The following is a 26,420-nucleotide window of genomic DNA, read 5'->3' as shown; positions in this document are numbered from 1 at the left end:
CATAACTTTTGCTAATTTTTTATTTAAATTTATTATTTTATTTTTTTTGAAAAGATCGGTTTATTTTCAATATTCTGTATAAAAATTATTTATTTCCTTCTAGCAGATCAATAGATATCATTTTTTTCAATTGACACTAGCAAAAAGTTCATTTATTAATAACAATTAAAATAATCGAAATTTTCAAAAAACAACGAAAACGTATTCTTGTATCCTTAAGAACTATAAAAAAATAGTACTTATTATTATAATCCCGGGTAAGGCATTTTGAGGGGGGCTCAGTTGTTTTATTTTTGCTCAACTGTGTGTTAATCAAAATTGGCAGTATATGCCTAAATCAGTATTTAGTTAGTTTGAAAGTTTTTAAGACTTGATTCATAAGTCGAAACATGCTTTTAAAATAATGACTAATAGTTTGAATATTATCATATACTATAAATTTTTAAAGTTTTTAAAATAAAGAAAAAATGAAAAATATTATCTCTAGTATAATTATTTTTTGTCCAATTAATTACTATTATGATAAAAAAATTTGTTCGTCATTATTTGTTTATTTGTTTATTCTTTATTTGTTTATCATTATTTATAAATCTTTCCATTAACAGCAAATCAGCAATTATTTATTAATTTGTTATTGGCAATTATTATTTTCATTGAATTCCTTTGATTTAGCTAAAGTGTAGTCAAAACGTAGTCACATGTAGTCATTCGTAGTCACCAGCTGCTCGTAGCCACAGTCATTTTGATTGCTTTTTGACTACTTTTGTAGTGGTACACTGAGAAAAAAAATTGCTGTTATTAAAAAAAAATTTTCTTCATATTAGCAAATTTTTTCTTGGAACTTTTTTGTCTTAAGTTGAAAAAAAAAATAATTAATTCGAGAAAAAATGTCTTGTTTTCAGAAAATATTTTTTTTCTATTTGAGACAAATTATTTTTTTTTTTTAAAAATATAGAATTAATTTAAGAAAACTTGTGATAAACTTAAGGATATTTTGTCTTTTGATTTGAGGAAAAATTTGCAAAAAAAAAATGACATATACCTCAATTTGAAAGACAAGTCATTCGATTTAAGGCAACAAGCGATCAAGTTGAGAGAAAATTTGCTAAAATAAAATCAAAATTTGCTGTATTTATATCATTATTCATTCAACTTAAATATGTTCTTTTCTCAACTTAAATGATTTTTGTCTCAACTTAAATTAATCAATAATCAAAAGTTGAAAAAATACATTTTTTAATTAAAAAAAAAAAAAAATTATTATTTTTCGCTCACTGAGAACTTCATTTCGTTTTTTATTTGTATCATAGTTTTTTTTTTTTTTGTCAATTAATTTTTTGTCCCGAGCGCGATTCGAACCTATCTCCCTAAAAACCTATCTAAACCTATATTCCAAACGCCAGTGTGTTATCCCCTAAGCCATCGCACGTTAACTTGAAAGACCGAAAATTTTCATCCTCATTAAGAATGACTTTCTTTCACATATATTATTTATTAAATATATAATAAACTTGACGTCTTATAAAGTTATAATACATTTATTTGAATAAAGTTTATTTTATTTTATTTTTTTTAGACAAATAACAAAAAAAAGTTAAGTGGTGATGTAATTTAATTTATTATAAAATACATACTCTAATTTGAATAAGTTAACAAAGTCAATCATATATTTTCTTTTTTTACTGCATAGATATATTGTGACGAGACTCGCTCGTCTACCTTAAATTAAAATTATATTTATTTTTCTTGAATATTTTTTCTTTATTATTATTATTGTACGGTTGACCAGTGACGCTTTTATTATTTTTATTTTTGTGAGTAAAGAGGGGAATAACCGGTTTGTACACTAATAATATCCCCTCTAGTACTACCATTCCCACCGTGTGCCTTACTATGATTTTGACTGGTCAATTTGAGTAACTTCATTGAGATTGGTCCATATCAGTCATAGTGGGAATAAAATTGGAAAGGGTAGAATCACAGCTATTTAAGCTGTGGCACAGCACACACAACATACATTTCCCTTGCCTACAGCCGCATTGAGTCCAGGTTCTCTGGTGAGCCATCCCAGAACCTCGGACAACCCCTCCCTTGCCCCCTTGGAATTGGAGTCATCCATTCCATAGCCTTAGGAAGTGGAGCCATCCCTTCCACCAAGGTCTAGGAGCAGGAGTCATCCATCCTAAGATTCCCCTTTACCTTGGTCATTGTTAGTAATGTGTGGTTCTTTTTGTCTCCCTTTGTTAGTAAGCGTACTTGGTCAATCTTTTATTGTGTTGTATTTGGATATTAGATAGGTTTACGTATTTAATTATTAAATAAACTTGGTTAATTTTGAGTACATTAATTATCGTTTTGTTGAGTGATTTATTTTCCCATTGTTTTATTATTTCAGTGACGTAATTTTAATATTCTTTACCCGTCCCTCTCTCCACAAACCAGCATACTAAGCGACCCAGGCAAACCCCTCAACTTAATTTTAAGATTTACTATTGCAGGTCCGGATCAACATCTTTGGATTATTGTGCGTTATTTGGATTCTTTGGATTATTGTGCGTTATTTGGATTATTTGGTTATTGTGTGTTATTTGGTTATTTGGTATTTGGTATTTGGTTATTTGGTTAGTTCTAAGGTCGTTTTGTTGTTTTAGCGACGTAGAATAAAGCAACTGGCATATTTTAATTGTCGTTTTTGGTGATTTTAGCGACGTAGAATAAAATCTCTGTGTAGTTTTAGTGACGTTTTTGGTTTGTTTTAGCGTCGTAGAATAAAATTTACTGTCCCCCCTTTGTCTGAGAAATAAGTTGATCCGAGCCTGTAAGTAAAGTCTGAGAATTGAGTGAGAAGGTAACATGTCACGTTACAATATAGATTCAACTAATTTATTCAAATAAATGTATTATAAGACGTCAAGTTTATAATATATTCAATAAATAATATATGTGAAAGAAAGTCATTCTTAATGAGGATGAAAATTTTCGGTCTTTCAAGTTAACGTGCGATGGCTTAGGGCCACACTGGCGTTTGGAATATAGGTTTAGATAGGTTTTTAGGAGATAGGTTCGAATCGCGCTCGGGACAAAAAATTAATTGACGAAAAAAAAAAAACTATGATACAAATAAAAAACGAAATGAAGTTAAGTTGAGAAAAGAACATATTTAAGTTGAGTGAATAATGATATAAATAGAGCAAATTTTGATTTTATTTTAGCAAATTTTCTCTCAACTTGATCGCTCGCTGCTTCAAATTGAATAACTCGTCTTTCAAATTAAGGTATATGTCATTTTATTTTAGCAAATGTTTTTCACAAATTAATTGTTTGTTGCTTTGATTTAGTTCTCAAGTGATTTTAATTAACAAATATTTTACATAAAAAAAATCAATACTGTTTTGAATTGAGGCATATATTATTTTATTTTAGCAAATTTTCTCTCAACTTGAACGCTTGTTGCCTTGAATCGAATGACTTGTCTTTCAAATTGAGGTATATGTCATTTTTTTTTTGCAAATTTTTCCTCAAATCAAAAGACAAAATATCCTTAAGTTTATCACAAGTTTTCTTAAATTAATTCTATATTTTAAAAAAAAAAAAATAATTTGTCTCAAATTGAAAAAAAATATTTTCTCAAAACAAGACATTTTTTCTCGAATTAATTATTTTTTTTTTCAACTTAAGACAAAAAAGTTCCAAGAAAAAATTTGCTAAACTGTAGCAATTTTTTTTCTCAGTGTCGTGTCACTAAAATCTAAATCAGGGCATAAATGGCCCCTCGGACTGGACTTCGTATGAACGAAAGATATGGCTAGAGTGATATGATACGGACGTTCTCCCTTAAAGATTTAGAAAAATCATAAAAAAGAATCACTAAAAAGTTTAATATTATTTTTCATTTATGTTAAAAGGCTATGATATTTTTCTACTCTTATCTCTTCTCGGTGTTGGTATATTATATCCGAAAACATCAAGGAATTATGAAGAAGGTCGATGTTTTTATTTCACCACAATTGGGATGACAATAGTCTGGATACTATGGATATCGACTTTTTTGCTGGTTAATCAAGAGTGGCGAGACTTGATTGTATCTCTTGGTTTAATATCAACTGGTTATATCGTTATTATTGGTACATTGGCACCACGTGTCCACTTTATGTTAAGAGATATTCATGGTAATAACAAAGCATCAGTTTATGTCGATGGTGATAGTTTGGGAATTCACACAACTCAATCATCCAGCACTCGGCAGGTAATGAAAATAAATAAAAAATTTAATACATGTTAAGGTGGCCCGATGGCAGGGAATAAGCTCACTTTGACAAAAAATATTTTTTCTACATATATCTAAATGAAATAATGATACATTTCCCAATGTAACTTTCAACATAAGTTCCCGAGCATTTTAAAAGAACATTAATTATCAAAGTTCAGCATATTTATATGGTGTAGATAGTGGTATATATCGTATTTTTTTATGTTTAAAATAAAAAATTCATGTACTTTGAGTAAACTTTGAAATAAAACTTTACTATCTCAAATAATCATTTTTATCTCTACTTTTTATTGATACTATCGTTATATGAGGTTGCCGTTCATCGAAAGGAAATAATTATGTTAAAACAACAAAAAATGTCATACTTCCTATCTATTCAAATCTATAGATAGACAACGTAAGTCAAAATAGCGGTTATACACGCGATAATTCGGATTATTTATTGGTTTTTAATTTTCAAAAAAGTTATATAGTCTTATAAATCATTAAATGCGTTAAAATAATTAATAGTGATAATGTTTAAAATTGAGGGTCCGGATGCAATAACAAGTCGAGCGCTCGGAGGCCTATGAAACGTAACGTTGTTCAGGTTAAATTTACGAAAATTTCAAAATGATTTAAAAAAAAAAAAAAAATCGATCGTAGAGTCCGAAGCGAACGTATGCGCACTCTCTAGTCATTATAAATGTACTAATCTCTTGCACATGCAAACATATAAATAATGGCAGCGGCAGCTCACAATTAATTAAAAACTTGGTCAATTATTATTTAAAAAAATTGAAAATTTGGAAAAAACTTCTTGATATATAGATGAACAATGTTGCCACTTGCAGTCTGCTCCTAGTCTGCTCCTGCCACCTAGTCTGCTCAAAATCTTTTCAACCTCGGGAATCAAGAGACTCGGTAGAGCCTCGCCTCAATTTTTAAAAAGCGAGAGTCTTTACCGGGTATAAGTATTTTATGTCAGTGGTCCGTGACGTCGTCGTTTTTAATTTATCAAATGTCGTTCTAATTATTTGTTAAAAAAAAAAAATAAAAACAGTTTCATTATATATATCGATGCCTCTCTTTCCAATGAGCCTACTCTCGATTTTTTCCAACAAATAATAAAAAAGATATAAGAGTCAGTAAAAGCCAGGTATCAAATCTTACTAAAAAATAAATTTTCAAGCTGAAATGTCTAATTTCTTCGGATACGTTGCGCATACCCCGCGCCTATCCCTACTACTATGTAGATTATTATGAAATAAATTAATTTTTATGTCTCACCATATTAACAATAGATATTTACATAAACATAAAAAAGAAAAAAACTCGTTCATTTAAAGAATTTTATTTGTTTATGCAAATATTAATTATTGATTAGGCAATACACAAAAATTTATTGATTTCATAATGATCTACATGACTACATATTGTCTACTATATATTACAATTTTTTTTTCGCGAAATAACCACCCCGTTTATCTCAAAAATAATTACGCGTCGCGAAAAGAATAGAAAAAAAAATATTTGTGCCGGAAAAAAATAGAATAACTTTTCAAATAACCAACGGAAAAATAAAATAAGAACGGGAAAATTTTCTTTGATTATAGTAGATTAATTTCGTCTTAGGGCACTTTCGCGAAAAAACCACCCCTTTTATCTCAAAAATAATTACGCGTCGCGAAAAGAATAGAAAAAAAATTCTTTTTGCCGGAGAAATCGTGAATAATTTGTTAAATAATCGACGGTTAAAAAAAAAAAACTTATAAGAACTACCCCCCCTAAAATCCTATTATCTACAACTTTTACTTGAAACATTTTACTCTAAGTTTAACGGGAAACGCGTAATTGATTATTTTATGTTTAATTATTTTTTTTTAACCCTTTCTCTTCGCCCTATCAAATTATAAACCCAACCATTCGATTCGCGAGCCCCGATTACATACCCCTATATTTTTTGTTTTAAAAAACTTAAAAATTCCCGAGGTTAAAAAGATTTTGAGCAGACTAACTGACAAGTTTTTAAATTCAAAAATTTTCTCGACACTTTTTTATCTCAAAGTTCAAAAAACGTATTTTGCGGCCGGCATTATTCAATAAATTAATAAAATAAAACAATACAAGTAAATAATATTTTTGATGTTACTTTTACTATCGCTAGACTATAAAAAACTATATGCAAAGTTTCAAGTCGATTCATTAATTATTAACCAAGTTATGACGAGTTATACCTGGAAAAATAATCAAACTTCATTTTTTAATCCATTAAATAATTGTAATTGAAAATCATTTGTTTGAAAAAAAATATGTCATTTTTGATTCTGTACATGAAGGTATATTTTTTTTTTTTTTTTTTAAATCATTTTGAAATTTTCGTAAATTTAACCTGAACAACGTTACGTTTCATAGGACTCCGAGCGCTCGACTTGTTATTGCATCCGGACCCTCAATAATAATTATTGAGGGTCCGGATGCAATAACACGTCAAGCGCTCGAAGTCAAGAAAATGCTATGTTGCTGTTTGTGGAAAATAAGAAAAATTAAAATTGAAAAATTAAAAAAAAAAAAATATAGTCGTCGATAAAATTAAAAAATACATGTTTTTCTCCAAATAAACTTTTTCATATGATAATTAGTTTATGGGATACAAAATAAAAACGAAATTTTTTTTTTTGAAAAATAGTATATTTCGTTACAAGTGCCCACTCAGAGAGTGTGCTCTCAACGAATTTGGAGGGGCAAGCACGAGCCTTGGCGAGTGTTTCCCCTCCAAATGAGTTGTGAGCGGGCTCTCTGATTGGGCACATGTAACGAACTATATTTTATGTTACTAGGAACAGTGGTAATAATGTGTGAATTTCCAAAAAGCGCACTACCCCTCTTACGCTTTGGAAATTCACACATTATTCCCACTGCCCTTGTAACATAAAATACTTTTTTTTAATCATATAACTCGAGACAACTTCTTTAAAAAGTAATAAATCGACTTGAAATTTTGACTGTAATTTCATTACAAGCTACCGATTGCAACAGTATAATAAAAAAACTCATTTATTCATATTGTTTAATTTTTATTATATGATTATTTAATGTCGAGGAAAAATTCAATTTGTCTAACTTTGAATGAAAAAAGAGTTGGAGAAATTTAAAAATTGGGTAACTTGTCAGTAGCAATATTGTTGAGCAGTATATCAAGAAGTTTTTTACAAATTTTCAGATATTTTTAATAATTATTTACTGAGTTATTAATTTAACAACAAATTGCGAGCTGCCGTTAGGGCTATGTATGCGTGATCGTCAGCCCCCTCTCTCGCGAACGCGTTTGTTCGCGCGTTTGTATATCCATATAAATACAAACAGTATCCGCGCAACTTGTTGTTAAATTAATAACTCAGTAAATAATTAATAAAAATATCTGAAAATTTGTAAAAAACTTCTTGATATACTGCTCAACAATATTGCTACTGACAAGTTACCCAATTTTTAAATTTCTCCGACTCTTTTTTCATTCAAAGTTAGACAAATTGAATTTTTCCTCGACATTAAATAATCATATAATAAAAATTAAACAATATGAATAAATGAGTTTTTTTATTATACTGTTGCAATCGGTAGCTTGTAATGAAATTACAGTCAAAATTTCCAGTCGATTTATCACTTTTTAAAGAAGTTGTCTCGAGTTATATGATTAAAAAAAAGTATTTTTTTCAAAAAAAAAAATTTCGTTTTTATTTTTTATCCCGTAAACTAATTATCATATAAAAAAGTTTATTTGGAGAAAAACATGTATTTTTTAATTTTATCGACGACTGTATTTTTTTTTTTTCAATTATTTCAATTTTAATTTTTCTTATTTTCCACCCACAGCAACATAACATTTTCTTGACTTCGAGCGCTCGACGTGTTATTGCATCCAGACCCTCAATTAATAAAATCTGTAAATTTTTTTTTTTTTACAATTTTACAATTGCCATCAGACCGCCTTAATAAGACTAATTTAAAATATTTCTATACATGAATCTAATTTTTATTTTTTAATAAGCCATCAAGATCTTTTTCTGATTATACTTTACCTATGAAGAATATGATAACCAGCACAACTAGTACTAGTCAACTGCCAGATCAAAACTATTATGCTAACTCTAGTTTTATGAATAAAAAAAAACAGTATGACGATCGTGGAAAAAGCTATGTTGATGGCAAGACTGCTCACTACAATTCTGGCTATCATTCAGATGGTCAAGATTCTGAAAACCATTATGTTATTCCAAAAGTTTCAATTGAAGATTCTCGAGTAAGTTTATTTTTTATTAAATCTTCTTAAGTGAAACTTCGTTTTGCAAAAAGAAGTTTGAAAAAAAAATCTCTCGACAGTCGACTATCTTAAAGACCCCAATGATAATTTCTGAACGGGTCCTAGGAGCTCGAACTCCATGTGATACCATCCTTGAAACTGACACCTGAATTAAATTTTTAAAATATTTTTAATCAAACATATATTTGTTGAATAGTTATAATTGCACTTGAATTTTGAGAAATAATAGTTCAAATATTCCCTGGTAGAAAAAATGTCTCCGGATTTTTTAGGGATTTCTACGCAATTGAGACTTCCGGAGATATTTTTCCCGATTTTCTCCGGATTTTTATGTTTTCTCTTGTTTCTCGTTTTTTTAATTCATTTTTCCATTTTTTCCGTTGAATTTTTAACGCGAAACATCCGGAAAAAATCCGGAGGTATTATGAAAATAATCTAGAGATTGTTTAGTGAATATCTCCGTAAATTAGAAAACTCTATTTCCCGAAGTTTCAATTACGTAGAAATCCGGAAAAATTTTTTCCACCATGTTATAGTATGGTTATTGAATATTTTATAATGCATTATAAAAAAAATAAAAAATACGGGTTTTCACATAGTGACATGATAAATGTAAAGATATAAAGTTTCATTTATTATCACATGTACGTGACTACTACAATTAAAAATGGTCTCAGCACTGCAGCAGAGGGCAAGATTACGATATCCGTGGCACCAAAATTTTTAAGATCGATGTTAAAACGTCATTTGGAGCAAAAAATAGTGGCTGCAATAGAATTTCGAATATTTTGAATTTAATTGCCGTATACTGAAAAAACGTTCCCACTGCAGGCACGGTACGTTCCTGCTGCCGTAGCAGTAAAGTAGACTGCGAAGCGCTGTACTGCTGTGAGAGCAGTACACCCAACTTGGAATTTCTGTACTGCTCTTACAGCAGTACAGCACTGCTGCTGCAGCCGAACATTTTACTGTCGATGAGTTCAGGCGTATTAGCAGTACAAAGAATAGCTGTATGACACGTAAAGACTCATTCGATAAATTAAATGATGTATATAAGTATATTATTAATATTCATTATTAATAAATATAATTATATATTACTATTATTATTGAATATGAATTGATTTTAAAATCTTGTATATTATAAAAAAAATATGAATAAAAAATATGAAAAAAATATATTTTATTTGAATATAGAATTTAAAAAAAAAAAAATTACATTTTTAATTTACCGTGTAATAATAATAAATTAACTTGTTGAATAAACGAAGAAATTGCATTAACTATAATGATAGCATAAAAATAATATTACATGGTAAATTAAAAATGTAAAAAATTTAATTTTTAACGTGAAAAAAAATTTTCAAATTTAACATTAAAAGAAATGTTTAATTGAACATTTAAAAATTCTAAATTTTAATCCTAACCTATAAGTGATGTCAAAGTCGTAAATCGTATATGACCGCGCATACAGATGTGCGCATTCAGTTGCCACAGCAGTGCTTTGTACTGCTCTCACAGCAGTACAGTTTACCGAGAATATACGAGTGCTTACTGTGGATTTACATGGACATCCTGCTACTGTAGCTGTCTACCATTACCGGTACAATAGACCGTGCCTGCAGCGGGAACGTTTTTTCAGTGATAACTCTGGCACGTGTAGGAGATGGGATGTATCTTTCTATTCTTTCTGACTCTGGTGTAAGTTTATCAAATACCCACAGTGATAATCTTTCTAATTTTTTTACATTTTTTATTCTTGGATATATACTTTAATTATATACAGTAAAAAATTCCATGATTTGAGACCCGATATCATGTTTCCGATGCTATTCTATAAATAAAGCCATGTATTGATGGAGAAGTTTTGTTGTCCTTCTACAAATAAGTGCTTTTTTGAGCAACTTATTGTAATTTTTGAAATCATTGATGGTATTGATTAGATTAGATTTATCTACGTATTATCTTTTGCTGTGATTTGGTGACAAATTTACAGCCTCGGGATTAAGGAATACTGTTTTGCACTGTCTGAACAAAGCCGTGCAGTGTTGTGATCAACATATTGAATGATGTATGGCCACAACTCAGCGTTGCTCTCTGCCTCAACAACGAAAAATAACTCTTTTTTGTCTTCCTTACAGTACAATTCCAGAACGATTATTACCATCTGTTCGGTAAGCCGACCACGATGATTTACGTTTGGTTAAAAATGTCTCATCAATATGGACAGTTTTACTTACTCCCCCATCCGAACGTTAGCACTGGAAACAACAACTTCAGCAATTTTCCGACAATAGCTGTAATAATCTACGACAGTAGAACAACTGAATTACGAGTCTTCTGAGTTATCATTTTATTACGACGCCAGTTGTCAAATGTTCAAAGACATCAGAGACTGAACTTTAAAACAATAACAAGATCACAAATGACAATGCTTCGCGGACTTCAATACAACACACTTTCCCGTCAAAAAATGTTCCCTCGGATGGGTTAATATAGTTTTTCGACAATCTTTGGATTTAAAAAAAAAAAAAGGATATCTCAAAAAAATATTCGAGATGCAGCCATTATTTTTTTCATGAAAAAAGCATATGGAATCAGTCATAAAATTTTGTCTCCACGGTTATCGTAATATTGCCCAGCAGAGCTTTCTATATGTATAGGTCAAATTATATAACTAATTGCCAGACATAGTTGGTTTTCAGAGCGTTTTTGACGCGATAGCCTCGTTACAGTTCGTCCTCTTGTTCTCTATTCTACATGATATATATGTATATTGTATAGGTATATAAAAAAGCTCCACAACCCGAGTGGAAAAATTTTCAGGATGCCCTATTTGACCTCAAACCCTGATCAGAAACGGATCAGGATTCCTTATTCAGGGAACCTGACTCATTCCTGACCCAAACCTGGTCAGGATACCTTACGATTTCCCCCAATCCTGTTCAGGAAAGGAACAGGAAACCTTGACGTATCCTGAATAAGGTTTCCTGAACAGATTCTGACCAGGATACTATCAGGAAAACTTTATCAAATAAATTAATTTTTTTTATTCAATTTTTCTGTTCAGAAATGGAACAGGAAACCTTGACGTATCCTGAATAAGGTTTCCTGAACAGATTCTGACCAGGATATTATTAGGAAAAATTGATCAAATAAATTAATTTTTTTTATTCAGTTTTCCTGTTCAGGAAAGGAACAGGAAACCTGAACGTATCCTGAATAAGGTTTCCTGAACAGATTCTGACCAGGATATTATTAGGAAAAATTTATCAAATAAATTAATTTTTTTTATTCAGTTTTCCTGTTCAGGAAAGGAACAGAAAACCTGAACGTATCCTGAATAAGGTTTCATGAACAGATTCTGACCAGAATATTATCAGGAAAAATATTTTTTGGATTTAATTTTAATTTTAATTCTAAAACAAAATGACAAGGGACAATTTAACAAATTGTTATATTTTATTTTTACGTTAAATTTACGTCGCAAATTCTAATTTAAGTTTTTTTTAGTTGATGTAATTTATGAAAGCAAAAGATCACATCCGATCATCGATACGCGCGTGTTAAGGCCCGTAGTTGTAATCTGAACGATCCGAGTTCGCGTCCCGCTAGTGGTTAGGTAATTTAAGTTATGTTAGGTATATAAAATCTTATCATTCAACCTGGTTCATCATTAACATTGCTATAGTAAATTAATTAGCCGATTTACAAAACATCAAATAATAAAAATTAATTTTTTTTTAGAATTACTTGATCCGTTTCAGAAATTGTTCCTGATCAGGTATCCTGGTCAGGTTTCCTGATCCGATTCTGATCAGAATCCTAAAAAAGAGCGTTACATTCTGATCCGTTCCTGAACAGGATTCCTGGTTATATTCTAGTCAGGAATTCTGATCCATTCCTGTTCAGGTATCCTGGCTCTAACCCTACAATCTGGCCAGGTTTCCTGATCCGGTTCTGATCAGAATCCTAAAAAAGAGCGTTACATTCTGATCCGTTCCTGAACAGGATTCCTGATCCGGTTCTGATTTGAAATCAGGTTCCCTGATCCGGTTCTGATCAGAACCTTAACTAAATTTCCACTCGGGAAGCACCACCAGCGGAGAAAAATCTCTAAATTGTAAAATTTTGCCCTGTGTGGATGTGAATTTGACCGCTGATGCTTGATTCTCGAACTCGTTGAGTGCGAAAATTCACCAGTGAGTTGAGTCCGTTCAGAAATTATCATTTATTCGGATCTTGGACATAAAATTCTACTGTCTTTGTAAGCACTACAATTTGATAGTAAATAATAGGTTTACTACTAGAAATCAAATATGCATTATGCTCTTGAAGAAAAAAAAATATTTCTCGTGTAAAAAAGTTGTCAACTTAAACAATCATTATTTCAAAAAGACCGAGTCCGAAAAATCTGAAAAAATTTGACAATGAAGATATTTATTTCGGCTGGTACCGAGTTCGTTCCCAAGCCGGATTAAGGCCAAAAAAAAATCAGATTTCGTTCCCGGGGGCGGTACCCCGTGAAGGAGAAAACAACGTGGCGAAGCATTGGGCCAAGCCTGGAAAAATGCTGCCAAGTCTTGGCTGCCACTCTTGGTCAGTGCTTGCACCAGGCTTGGGGATTGACACCAATTTAAGCTTGGCTGCCAATACTTGGCCAAGAGATCCAAAAATTGAATAATTTTATAAAAAAAAAAAATTTTTATAAGTTTAAACTATTTAATTTTGTTATTTATATAATTAATTATTTATTTGACTGAAAAAACTACACCATAAATACTTGACATCACCAGGACTTGGACATCTTCTTGGGATCTTCTAGTTGAAACTCCAGAGCCTTACTTACTTAACCATAGCAGCAACAATTGGAGATGAGGAAAATTTGTTCTACTTGAATTTACATTATAATCATGGCAATCCAAGAATCAACCGACACTCGGCCGATATATAAATTTTATTTGTTTCATTAACCCCGGAATATATTTTAATAATTTATAAAAAAAAAAAATTTTTTTCTTGAAATTTTCGTTATGTAAGAAAAAAATGAGTAGCTGTTATACAGTATATAATTGAATGAAAAATTTTCAATATTAAATACATAACAGTGGCGCTTAATATATATTCACATATGTCGAAAAAATGAAGAATAATCAATTTTGGTGACCCAAAGAACAATCGACACTCGGCCGACAAATGGCAAGTCAAGTTCACGAATTTTTAATGTGCCAACTCTTAGCTTCATTGTATATACCCAGTCTTGGCCGCCAATAATTAACCAAGACTTGGCCGATGAATGGTTGATCAATGGCTGGTCAGCCCTTAATGAGCCAAGCTTTGGCTTAATCATCTGTTTCGAGTCTTGGCCACCCAATAATTTACCAAGACTTGGCCGATGAACGGTTGATCATTAGCTGGCCAGCCCTTAATGAGCCAAACTTTGGCCTAATCATCTGTTTCGAGTCTCGGCCATCCAATAATTTACCAAGACTCGGCCGATAAATGGCTTGATAACCAATGGTCGGCCAAGCATTGGAATACAAGCCTTGGTAAGCAAATAACCAGTCATGAGTCAGCCAAACCTTGGCCCATGGATGGCGCACGATTGGCTGCCAAGCATTGAATGCCATTATTGTAACAAGACTTGCACTCAGAGAAGGATATGTTAACAGTTAGTAGTAGACTGATAGATAAAAATATTTGGCCGCGTAAAGATACGTATGTTAACTATAAACATACGTATGTTAACAGTTAAGATATCTAGATATAATACTATTCTAATTGTAATATAATATACTATGTACTCGTGTTGTCATAAATTTATTTAAATTTAGTTTTTTTGTAGTAAATTCATTCTTAATTTTACATTAAGTTTTCATATTTACATACGTAAATGTCCTCAACTATCAACCTAACCTTCAAATTGTGTCAATTACAAATATCTTAGATATCTTAATAGTTAACATACGCATATTAACTATTAAGATATGTATGTTTAATGTTAATATATATATCTTTGGTGTAAACTTATCAGCCACCACCCATTTAAACATGGCATATGTTAACATTAAACAGGATATGTTAACTGTTAACATATCCTCTGAGTGTACCCGATAAATGGCCAGCCATGAATTTGCCAATGATCGGCCAATGAACGGCAGCCATTAAATGGCCAGCAATGCATTTACCATGAATTGGCCGATGAATGGCAGCCATTGAATGGCCAGCCAATTAATGGCCAGACGTTGGCCAAGACAAGACTGCCAATCTTGGCAACACAATAATGGACCCATCGGGTTTGCCAAGTATATCCCATTAATGGCCCTTGCTTGGCTACCAATCATGGGCTGCCGTTTATCGGCCAGTGTATGGCCGTGTTTCCATGCTTGGCGATTCTTACACGGGTAAGTAAGAAATCTAGCCGAGGAAAAGATGTAGCTGAAGGAAAAATTAAGCTGGTAAAATTATGTAGATATTGCGTGTTTGCCTATAATTATAGCTAAGTAGAAAATTTAGCTAAGGAAAAGATAATATCTAAGTAATACCAAAAAAAACTAAATAGTGGCAAAGTAAAGGGGACACGGTAGGGGAAACGATTGGAACGAACTCGGATTTTTTTTCGGGAACGAACTCGGATGAACGGGCCGAAAAATGAAAAATTAATCTGGGCATTTCGGGGAAGTCGGAACGAACTTGGCAATTGCCTTTATTTCATTTCAAAAATAAGCCTCATAGGAAAAAAAATCTACCAGAAATATAATTATCGGCAAGCAACCGATAAGTCACTGATAAGTTTATATTAGGAATTATAAGAAAACATGTCTAGCAATTATTATATAAATGTAAACTTATATAATATTTTGAATTTTTCAGACAAAAAAAAATTTACGAGCTCAACTAATTTTAACGAATTTTGAGTATGCACAGCCGTACTCTATAAGTAACTATCAAGATAATTTCAAAAAAAAAAATATGGAAACAGACTTCCATGATAAAAAATGCAATAAATTATCAAGCCCAAATAAAAATGATTCTTCACGAAGTCCTAGTCCAAGCTGTTTAATAACTGGAACATTTGAAGAAAAAGAAAACCAAGATATTGATACAATCAAAATAACACGTTTTTGACCCGATAAATCATCTAACAAAAAGTATTCCTATCTTTTGGAACAAGTATTATCATAATAATATTTATATCATATACCTTAAAGTTGGAAATGAAATAAAATTAAAAGAATCTAAGCGTAGATAAAAATTTTATGGTTAAAAAAATGGCCTAAAACTCTGGAAAGGCATCGAAGTGTCACTGTCAAAATAGTTAGAGACCAATGTAATTAATAAAAAACGATTCTATGCAAAGAAATACATCTATTCATAACTTTTTTTTTGTCCTAGGTAACTTTGTTTGTTTAAAATAAACTATTAAAGTTGCTATTTTTTTCGAGGTTAAACACGGTGAGATAGGGAGATTTTACTTTTTTTTGGGTTCAACTTAAACTTTCATATAAAACTAAAAGTTAAAGAATTCTTAAAAACTATCAGTCTGTAGAGGAAAAAAAGACGAATTTTTTAGTTAAATAATAATTTTCTGACCTAAAATATTAAGCGTAACTTAATTATTATTTTATGTGGAAATTCTGTCGAATAAATAATAATAATAAATCGAATTTAGTCTTCAATTTTTCATTAAGTAATACTGAAATGTAATTCAATATAATGTCAACTATAATAAGTTATAATTAGACTTAAATTTTGATTTGTGGAAATAAGTTAGCAGTTTTGAGCAGACTTTGCCAAATTTTGGAAAAAAAGTAACAATATTTGTAACGCTTTACGTTAAAAATTCCATTGCCAAAAACTATTCATATACCTACATACATTTTTGTCCGCATTACCTCTAATTTCTTCTGATTTTTTCCGAATTTTGCTGGTTTCGTAAAATCGGAGAAAAATCGAAAAGAATCGGAGAAATCATTTTCGTGAGGGCCGCACCCACACTAAATTTTAAAAAAAGTTAATTTTAGAATACCAGTTTTAAAATTCTAATACCAATGCTTTAAATATAGTAGATCTGTATCATAAAATTCTTAAACTGTAGTGTAATTTTCTAACGCTATATACTGGATACGAAAATCCGTTATGTTGACAAAAGAAAAAATCATATATAACGAAAATTAAAATTTTCAATACTCCGGTGGGTTATGTGCAATTATTAGTTAGTGTAATTTTCTTTTTTTTCAAATAAAATGTCATATTGTTTAGTCACAACACTATGAAATTTTATCATAAAATAAATATGTTCATCTGTGTGAGTAAGACGAACTAAGCAGGGCTGCCAACACTGCGCGTCGAATCTCCACAAAACATGATTTTGTTGGGTTCCAATGTAAATCGGGAAAAAAAAAGGCACATCAAATTTTTCTATTAGAATTCTAATAACTCCGTGAGTTTTAAAGATATCGTTTTCAAAATAGCGGCGATTTATAGATCAAAATAAAAGGAAACTTTGAATTAGTCGGTGCAAATCGATCACGCTTACAGATAAAAAGTTATTTAATATTTAAAAAAAAAAAGAAAAAAAGGTTTTTAACATTTTTGGCTCTGGCAACTTTAATAATTATTTGAGAAAAAATCGAAAATATACAAATTAAAGAAATTGAAAATACGCTTCTTTTTGTTTTAACACGAAGTGTCTCTGACAATTACTTAAGAAATGAGAGCTTTTTTTTAATTTTCGGTAGACAAATCCAATACGTAGGTGACGCGAAGCGTCCCACCTACGTAAAACGGTGTTCAACGAGCATATCGTGGTTCAGTGTGTATACCGTGTCCGCTTCCCAATCTCCAAGTACTAGGTTCGATCCCCACCGATAGGCATTAGGAAAATTTGGATTAAGGCGGTATGTAAATCCCAAATTCGGTCAGAGCAAGCAAAAAAAGAAGACTAACTCTTTAATGAGAAAAAAAAAATTCTACAAAAAAAGAAAAAAAATAAATAAAATTACCACCTAATTTTTTTACTTCCATGTTTTGTGTCGTCATAAAATTTTATTAATGTATTGGATATAATCACTGGATGTACACTTATATATATACGTATAACATACATAAGTAATAACATGTGAAAAGAGGTCATTGTAGTGTGTTCAGGTGGCAAGAGGGTGGTCTGATGCTGGCTGGTCCAGGACCATACTCGACGGTATCGATCTGATACCCTATTATTATTATTGTATTCTCTTTTTTCTTTTATATTTCATCCTGGTTTTATTAATCCCTCTCACTCGCAATTCTCAAATTTTTCCTTATCATCCTCATTAGTTAACCATCAAAATAAAGTAGTATTCTACACTACTTCTTTTTTCGATATTCTTTTTTTTCTCCATATTTGTTTTTCTTTATCTATTTATCTAACTATATGTACCTAGATAGATGCAGATAATACGTTGCGTCTGCGCCCTTACAGCTCTTATCAGCCCTTTTTTTTTCTTTTACAGTAGTTCCACGAACCTGGCAAAATCTTTCAGTAAGCTTAAAACTTGGCTACTGTTCACACACGGAGTTTTACTATTTTTATCAAAAATAACGAATGACATTTATTAAATTCTTGTAATAAACATTTAACAGTAATTATCATGGAGAATATAAAAAAATATATTTTTTTACGAATTTAAAAAGTGGAACAATGTGATAATATGTGTGATAATTTTTGTTTTTTTCTATAATTGATTTGAAAAAAAAAAAAAAAAAAAGTTCTTGTTGGTGGTAGTTTATCATTAATTATGAGATTCAACAATGATTTATTCTAACAAATGAGATCACTGTTAACAATTATCATCGATACATTAAAATTGATAGAATAGCTAATAATAATTTTTTTGAAAAAATCAAAAAATTTCGATTGAAAAAAAAAAAAAAAAAAAATTGTGTATTAAATTTAATTCAATTAAATTCAAACGTAAATAAAATATATTAGTTTTTTTTGCGGTTATTAAAAAACCACCGCTAGGACGGGTTATTGACTTTTTTCGCGGATGTCTGATAATAATGGAGATAACGTGTGTAATTTCTTCTTGCAATTTGAATATTTTCAATCAGGTATGTGAAATGTCAGCAAAAAATAATTGAATACTTCTTTAATGATGCTAAAAATAATGTAGAACTACTTCTGGTAAACTGCTACACTTTTTTTAAGTAGAGCAGGGAGGGTTGCGGTAACTAAAATCAACTATCTTTGGATATAATAAAGGAACATGTGAAAAATGAAAACTGTAATTGTGATAACTTGGCTTTTTTTTTTAGGACATCGTCTTGGACTTTAAACTAGAACCATTAAGAAATAATATTTTTAATCTTCCTTAAGATTGGAAATTTTGATAAACAAATGATACGGACGCCGAGAGTGAGGAGGACCTGACAGCAAGGGTAATATAAAATTTGAATTTGAGAAAAAAACCCAAATTGTTAAAATTAAATTTACAGAAAAACAACAGTAATAATGATAATACTACTAATAATAATTCAAGTATAAATAAAATCGAAATGAAGATCTCAACAATGTCAAGATCACCAAAGTCATTGACGAGAAAAAATGATTGTTTACTGGTTAAATCATCTCAGAATTCAAATGAAAATCATGAACTGTTTTTGAGCAACTCAGATGAGAATTCTGAGCAAATCAATGTTGAATCAAAAATAAATTTAAATGTAAATATAAAGACTAAAACGATCAAAACTGATTTGATGACCGATAATAATAGTAAAAAGTGTAATGAAGATAATATTGAGGAAAATAACAATATAACAATGGATCAAGTTGGCAGGTAAGTTACTCAAACAACATCAAGTTACTTAAATAAAATAATTGAATGTACAAAAATATGAATAAGTTGAATATATTCTAAGATACCTTGAGGATAATCCTGCAACTGTTGAAGCCTGGCTACGAGACAAAGCAAGCCCAGATTTGAAAATGAGACTATTAAACACGAATCTTTTGCCTCCATCAGCAACTCTAAATCTTCATTCGTCATCGAGTGACAATACACTTATAGAAACAAAAAAAAACAGTGTTACAACAAAAATTTTTAAATCTTGGTTGGCCACAAATTCATCTGTTCCAAAACAAAAAAGTTCTTCCAGGTAATAAAAATATTTACTCGTATTTTTTGTAAATAAAATATTACTCAATGTATTAATTGATTATAATTATATAAATTCAATAAGTCGACCAATAACTTTCACGGGACGTCGTGAAGAATTAAATCAACTTGATGACAATGAACTATTTATGGAATTAATACGTGATATATCTAATGAACTGGATATTGATGTTTTATGTCATAAAATATTAGTGAATGTTGGTTTATTAACCCATGCAGATAGAGGAAGTTTATTTCTTGCAAAAGGATCATCAGATGAACGCTATTTAACAGCTAAATTATTTGATGTAACACAAGATACTGAACTCGAAGCTGCTGTAAAAAAAGCTAAAAATGAAGAAGTAAAAATACCATTTGGTATTGGTGTTGCGGGTTACGTTGCTCAGTCTAAAGAAATAATAAATATTAAAGATGCTTACAATGATCCAAGATTTAACAATACAATTGATATGAGAACTGGTTATAAAACTAATTTAATATTGTCAATGCCAATTTGTGATTATGAGGGTGAAGTTATTGGAGTTGCTCAAATTATTAATAAAACTGACGGTAGTAATGAATTTGATGATAAAGATGTTGAAGTTTTTCGAAGGTATTGTATATTTGTTTATTTTATCATATTAATATTGAATTTATTTATTAATGATAATTGATAAATTATAAAAAAATAATATAATTATTAATTTTCTTTACATTAGATACCTGACATTTTGTGGCATTGGAATACAAAATGCACAATTATTTGAATTATCTGTTCAAGAATATAAAAGAAATCAGATTTTGTTAAATTTAGCAAGAAATATATTTGAAGATCAAAATAATCTTGAATGTTTGGTTACTAAAATCATGACTGAAGCAAAAGGACTGCTTAAATGTGAAAAATGTGCTGTTTATTTGCTTGATCTTGATTGTAGTGAAGCTGGACATTTGGAAAAAATTGTTGAGAGACCTGGTAAATTTGTTCAAGGTGATAGAAAACCATTGTCGAGAAGAGAAGTAAAAAATTTTTAAATTATTCTCAACCTTCTTAAGATCGATATTTAATTTAATTTTTGTACTCTTTTTTTTTTTTTTAATTTCAGAGCAATAATATTAACATAGAAGATATTTTTTCACGCCAGGTAATTAACAAAAAAATAAATTGATAAATTGAAATAACAAAAATGTGATTATGAAATTATTTTTTGTTTTAAAGACTGTGAATGATGGAAATACAAAATTTACAATGGCATTTGAAATGGAAAATCAAAGCCAGGAAGCACGTGTCAGTCGTCCAAGTACCAGTGATTTGTCCAGTCCACTTGGTAAAATAGCCAGATACGTTGCAAGTACTGGTCAAATATTGAATATCAGTGATGTTGCTATTTGGCTGAAACGTGAAGTTTTAGACAAAGAAATGAATTCAATAAAGAGTATTCTATGCATGCCAATTGTTAATGGTCAAAAAATTGTAATTGGTGTTGCTCAGTTAATAAACAAGGTATTTAATTATTTATTTATTTTATTTAAATCTTTATTGAAAATAATTTATGAAACAAAAGAAAGAAACAAGAAAATTTTTGAATTGAGTAATGTTTGAAATTTTTTTATACTAAACAGGATAATCAAAGTTCTTTTACCGATTTGGATGTATCAATATTTGAAGCATTTGCAATTTTTTGTGGCCTAGGTATTCACAATACTCAGATGTACGAATCAGCATGTAAATTAATGGCTAAACAAAAAGTAGCACTTGAGTGTCTTAGTTATCATGCAACAGCAAGCAATGAAGATGCAGTTAAGCTAACAACTGAACAAATACCATCAGCAGACAAGTATAATTTATTTAGTTTTACATTTATTGACTTCGATCTCAATGATGATGATACTTGTCGTGCAACTGTAAGAATGTTCAAAGCATGTAATCTTATTCAAAGATTTCATATTCCTTATGATGTACTTTGTCGTTGGATTTTGAGTGTTAAAAAAAATTACCGGTGAGTTTGATTAATTTTACGCAGGTTGGATACTCCGCGTCACCTACATATTTTAAATTTAATTTTATAATTTAAACGTTTGCATGGATATTTTATATCTTTTTTTTTTATAGACCTGTAAAATATCACAATTGGAGACATGCTCTTAATGTTGCTCAGACAATGTTTGCAATGTTAAAAACTGGAAAAATGGAACAATTTATGACTGATTTGGAGATACTTGGTTTGTTGGTTGCTTGTTTGTGTCATGATCTTGATCATCGAGGGACAAACAATGCATTTCAAACAAAAATAGAATCACCACTTGCAATTCTATATTCAACTAGTACAATGGAACATCATCATTTTGATCAATGTGTCATGATACTCAGCTCAGACAGTAATAATATTTTTCAAACACTCTCAATGGAGGATTATAGACGTGTTATGAAAGTCGTTGAAAGTGCAATATTGTCAACTGATCTTGCTGTTTATTTTAAAAAAAAGAATAAATTTATGGAATTAATTGATGATGGTGAATTCGATTGGCAGAGTGAAGAAAAAAAAGAATGTTAGTGTATTCTTTTTGTTTTCAAATTTAATTTTAAAAAAAATATAAATACTAAAACTATTATTAATTTTCAGTACTTTGTGGGATGATGATGACAGCATGTGATGTAAGTGCAATTGCAAAACCTTGGGAAGTACAACACATAGTTGCAAAATTAGTTGCTGATGAATTTTTTGATCAGGGTGATCTAGAAAAATTACAGCTAAATCAACAACCAGTTGCAATGATGGATCGTGAACGTCGTGATGAATTACCACAAATGCAAGTTGGTTTCATTGATGTTATTTGTTTACCCTTATACAAAGTTTTATCAGAAACATTTCCTTGGATAATGCCATTGTACGAAGGTACTGCAGATAATAGAAAACACTGGCAAGATCTTGCTGAGAAAGTTGAAATGGGTTTAACATGGATTGATCGTGATACAATCGAAGAACCAGTAGAAGAATTTGTATCACAAGAACCAAAAGATATTGAATTTACAGTAACAACGTTGAATTGTGTACAAGAAAAAAAAGAAGCAATTGTAGGAACAACTAAAACACTTGATGCACCAAAAACGCCACTTGGTAGATTTGCATCGTTGAGAAAAGGTGGACGTTCAATTGGTAAAGGTGTACGTCATCGTTTAAGTAGATCACTATATGCAAGAAGTAGTTCTGAAGATATTGGTAAAGTCAAGGTTGCATTACCTGAGCGAAAAACTAAAAATAATAATAAATTGTGTCTTCTTATTTGACGTCTTACGACATCGAGTAATTTGGAAAGTATACCCGAGTGACTAATAATTAGTAAATAAAATATCTTTTAAATTTTGACAATTAGTTCTCTCATCATCAAATTTTTTAAAATATATTTTAACATCGGTTTTAATAATAATTATCAGTTTTTTGAATTTATCAGTCCCTCAATGTTGGAGAATGAATAATAATAATAATAATAATAGTAATAATAATTACCGGAAAGTGATATATTAAGTTAATCAAAAACTAAAAAAACGAAAATATAGTATTGAAAAAAGTTAGAATTATATTTAAAAAATTAAGTCAATGCTAGTCTAAAAAGGTGAGTTTTTACTATGATGTCCATGATGCAGATATTTATATGGCTTTAAAGGTTCTTGACAATCTTTTATTGTATCATCAATGCAACAAAAAAAAAAAAAATATTTGAAGAAAATTATCTATATTGTAAAACTAGTCGTCGGTTATTGTCTTATTGTTTCTATTTTTTAAATGTATTATTGTTGCGTTTGATAATGAACGAGAGTGGAAAAAAAATAAATTAATTCTTTTAATTATTAGATTTAATCCAATATTGTACAGTCAAATTATGTTGATATATATTTATTTTTATTTAACAACAGAAAATCACTGTTTTTTTTTTCTTGTAATATTATAACCATATGTTAATGTTCAATAAGACTTATTTATGTTACAAAATGAGAACATCCGACAATTTTGACATAAGCAAATATACTTATATATTTTTAAGGTTTCATCATCTTTATCGATCAAATCGCTCAAGTATTGGTTGTACTTGGAGTAACTATGAATACAACATTGGCCTCCATGATGATAGAAAAAATGAAACATTATCATTATTTTTTCATTAATTGTTTTTTCAAGGTAATTTACAAAAGAGATTAAAAATAAAAATAGTTATTGAATTATTATTTGTTAAATTTTTTTAAATTACGGATAGATGATAAATGAAAAGTAATAAAAACTAACAAAAAAACTATGTATTCATAGAATGCTACATTGATTTAAAATATATAACTTATTAATTTTGTATGAGATGACACGCTCAACCAAGCCAAATGATACATTTTTTTTTTTCACAATAAATTAAAAATACATATTTGTTTATTTTTATACCTTATTATTATTTTCATCTATTTATTATAACAAACATTAAGAACTTACATGTTAAACTTATAATATTACACCATAATCGCAATCACGACTTTTTTTTGTTCGATTAAGAGAACTTGTGACTTTGAATAGTCAAATAAATAATAAATTTAAAATGGTCAATTATTGAAATTTTAACTAACTGATCGATAAGTTGCTCGACAGCTATTTATTTATTGGTTGATTTTTTTTTTTTTTCTCATTTAAGAAATTCAGACCAAGAGCCCTGTTGCATTTTTTTATAGAATACATAAATATTTATATATATTGATCATTTATCATAATCATACATTCATTCTAATCAATTTATTTTCAACTTTTATTTTTAAATCAATCTAAGTATAACAACCCAACCCTTTGATACTAAATACTATATACAATAATCATTTATAATAATATTTTATCTCTGGTCTTGTTCATGACGGTTAGAATATTTTCTTTTGATTTTTATTTATATATAAGTTACCGAATATAAAATGCATGAAATTATTAAGTATGTATAGCTAAAATAATCTCTAACAAATAAGTTGAAAATATCAATCAAAAACATTATTTATTTAAAATAGTTTGTTGATTCAATTTACCCGGTATAATACAACATGTCCTTTTTATTTTGTATTATTGAGTTTGATAAGATAAATACAGATTTTATAATTTCTATTGAATAATTATAAATATTTGTTAAAGAGTAACAGAAAAAATTCATTTAACAAGAGCAAAAAGAAAGAATTCTTAAAATTACAAATGGTACTCATTGATCTTTAAAACATTTTAACAAAAAAAAGATAATAATTCATTTGGAGATTTTCCATATCATAAATTGCATTAAAAAGAATTTAACATTATGCTCATACTACTATTTTATCTCGCATGATTACATTCATCAGGTAATGTTTATATTTGCGCGTCACGAGATATATTAAAAATAATTCAGTACATAGTATTCATAATTGTAATGTATAAAATCACATGAAAAATTCAGTGGATCGACTGACATGCAGTCACGATGGTGGACGATCTAAAACCGATATTTCTATAAGTCTTAAACCCCGTGTTGTTGGATCCGTTAATAACAAACCGCGCGGTCGGTAAATCCGGTCATTTTGTTCACATATAAATTTGGATACTTTACGTAAACATTTTTCATAATGTGTTTCAGTGCATATGTATATTAAGTAGCCAGTCAAACATGCCAAGCATCCTTCACAATAAGTTGAACAACTTGCACGTTCAGCTTCAGCAAAGTAATTGTTTAACTGGTTAACGGTATACTCGAATGTCTCGAGTTCCAACTTTAAAAAAAAATACCATTATTTAAAAGTAAATTTTAATGAAGATAATAAGATTGTGTGTTATTGCAGCTATTTTTCTAGATGAACTAGATAATATAACTCATGATTCGGTGTAGAATGATAATTTTACTTTAATTATAAAAATACTTACTCGGTCAGATAGCTCAGGTGGAAATCTCGTTTGAAATTTTACCATTGTTCCTTGGTTATAATCTCTTTGTACAAAAACTTTCATACAGTTTGCGGGTGGTACACCACCAGTTTGTCTACCAGGTCCAGCTGACATGTCATCCAAAGGTGTCAATGCAACATGATTACCCTATAACGCAATGAAATAATTTTTTTTTAAAATTAATTGGATACCGAAATTATAGCAATTTTGTTGATGTTAAATATTATTGTTGTTTGGTTAATTTTTTCATTTATTTAGACGGATTGTTGTAATTAGATTTGACTTACTAATGACATGTTTAGATTTATTGTGTGAAATTGACAGTGTAATCAACCCACGAAAGGTCAACTCTTGATTGTTCCAACAACCAGAAAACATTAGTGATTAAAAAATTTCATTATTAGTTCTATTAAATATATATGTAAACTGGATTAGTCTTTTATTTTTATTTATTTCAATTTGATGTATTATTGAATTAAAATTAAATGTTGAGAAAAAAAAACGAACAACTGGCAAACAAAGTGTGTGTGGCACCCAGTGGCTATCAACGATGGGAAATTCGACGATTTTAGGGGTATTATACAATTATACGTATCGTACTATATCGAATGTATGTTCGGTCGATTTCCAAGGTTTCTTACAGTCAGGGATGGGCATGTATAAAACATAATGTTTTAAACACTCTTAAGGCATGTGGCCACTAGCATAGTTTTTCTCTCGACCAAGTTCTATGCCATAGCACTTGTGTCAACCCCGATAGCCAGCGGCGTACACTTTGCGTTCAC

General features: G+C 29.8%; 3 protein-coding genes across 4 annotated transcripts in view; 2 read left to right on the top strand and 1 right to left on the bottom strand.

The window, feature by feature from the left end:
* The window catches only part of LOC122848860, a 35,822-nt gene extending 19,585 nt beyond the window's left edge, over positions 1-16,237 (top strand). The window contains exons 5-7 of the mRNA XM_044147255.1: positions 3,906-4,246; positions 8,298-8,549; positions 15,444-16,237. Of these exons, the coding sequence (XP_044003190.1) occupies positions 3,906-4,246; positions 8,298-8,549; positions 15,444-15,698 (848 nt within the window). The 3' untranslated portion in view covers positions 15,699-16,237. The remainder of the gene's footprint in view (positions 1-3,905; positions 4,247-8,297; positions 8,550-15,443) is intronic.
* A 1,403-nt stretch (positions 16,238-17,640) lies between these two features.
* Positions 17,641-23,330, top strand: LOC122848804 (cGMP-specific 3',5'-cyclic phosphodiesterase). 2 transcript variants are annotated; one of them, XM_044147153.1, is made up of 11 exons: positions 17,641-18,665; positions 18,870-18,992; positions 19,050-19,390; positions 19,473-19,709; positions 19,794-20,321; positions 20,428-20,725; positions 20,812-20,850; positions 20,925-21,209; positions 21,329-21,705; positions 21,819-22,255; positions 22,330-23,330. In XM_044147153.1, exons 3-11 carry the CDS (start codon positions 19,110-19,112, stop codon positions 22,992-22,994), a joined length of 3,147 nt encoding a protein of 1,048 aa, XP_044003088.1. In that variant the 5' UTR covers positions 17,641-18,665; positions 18,870-18,992; positions 19,050-19,109; the 3' UTR covers positions 22,995-23,330. The 2 variants fall into 2 exon arrangements, with proteins under 2 accessions (XP_044003088.1, XP_044003079.1); XM_044147144.1 differs by having other exon boundaries at positions 17,642-18,665; positions 18,870-19,390.
* On the bottom strand, positions 23,248-26,187 carry LOC122849217 (golgin subfamily A member 7). Its single transcript, XM_044147880.1, has 3 exons — positions 25,923-26,187; positions 25,615-25,782; positions 23,248-25,463 (listed from the first exon to the last, which is right to left on the bottom strand). Exons 1-3 carry the CDS (start codon positions 25,929-25,931, stop codon positions 25,173-25,175), a joined length of 468 nt encoding a protein of 155 aa, XP_044003815.1. The 5' UTR covers positions 25,932-26,187; the 3' UTR covers positions 23,248-25,172.
* Between the last annotated feature and the right edge of the window lie 233 nt (positions 26,188-26,420).

This window comes from Aphidius gifuensis, linkage group LG1, assembly GCF_014905175.1.
Source record: "Aphidius gifuensis isolate YNYX2018 linkage group LG1, ASM1490517v1, whole genome shotgun sequence".
Classification (NCBI taxonomy): Eukaryota; Metazoa; Arthropoda; class Insecta; order Hymenoptera; family Braconidae; genus Aphidius; species Aphidius gifuensis.
The sequence above is the reverse complement of the archived record's forward strand: the minus strand, read 5'-3'. Positions and strand labels throughout refer to the sequence as shown.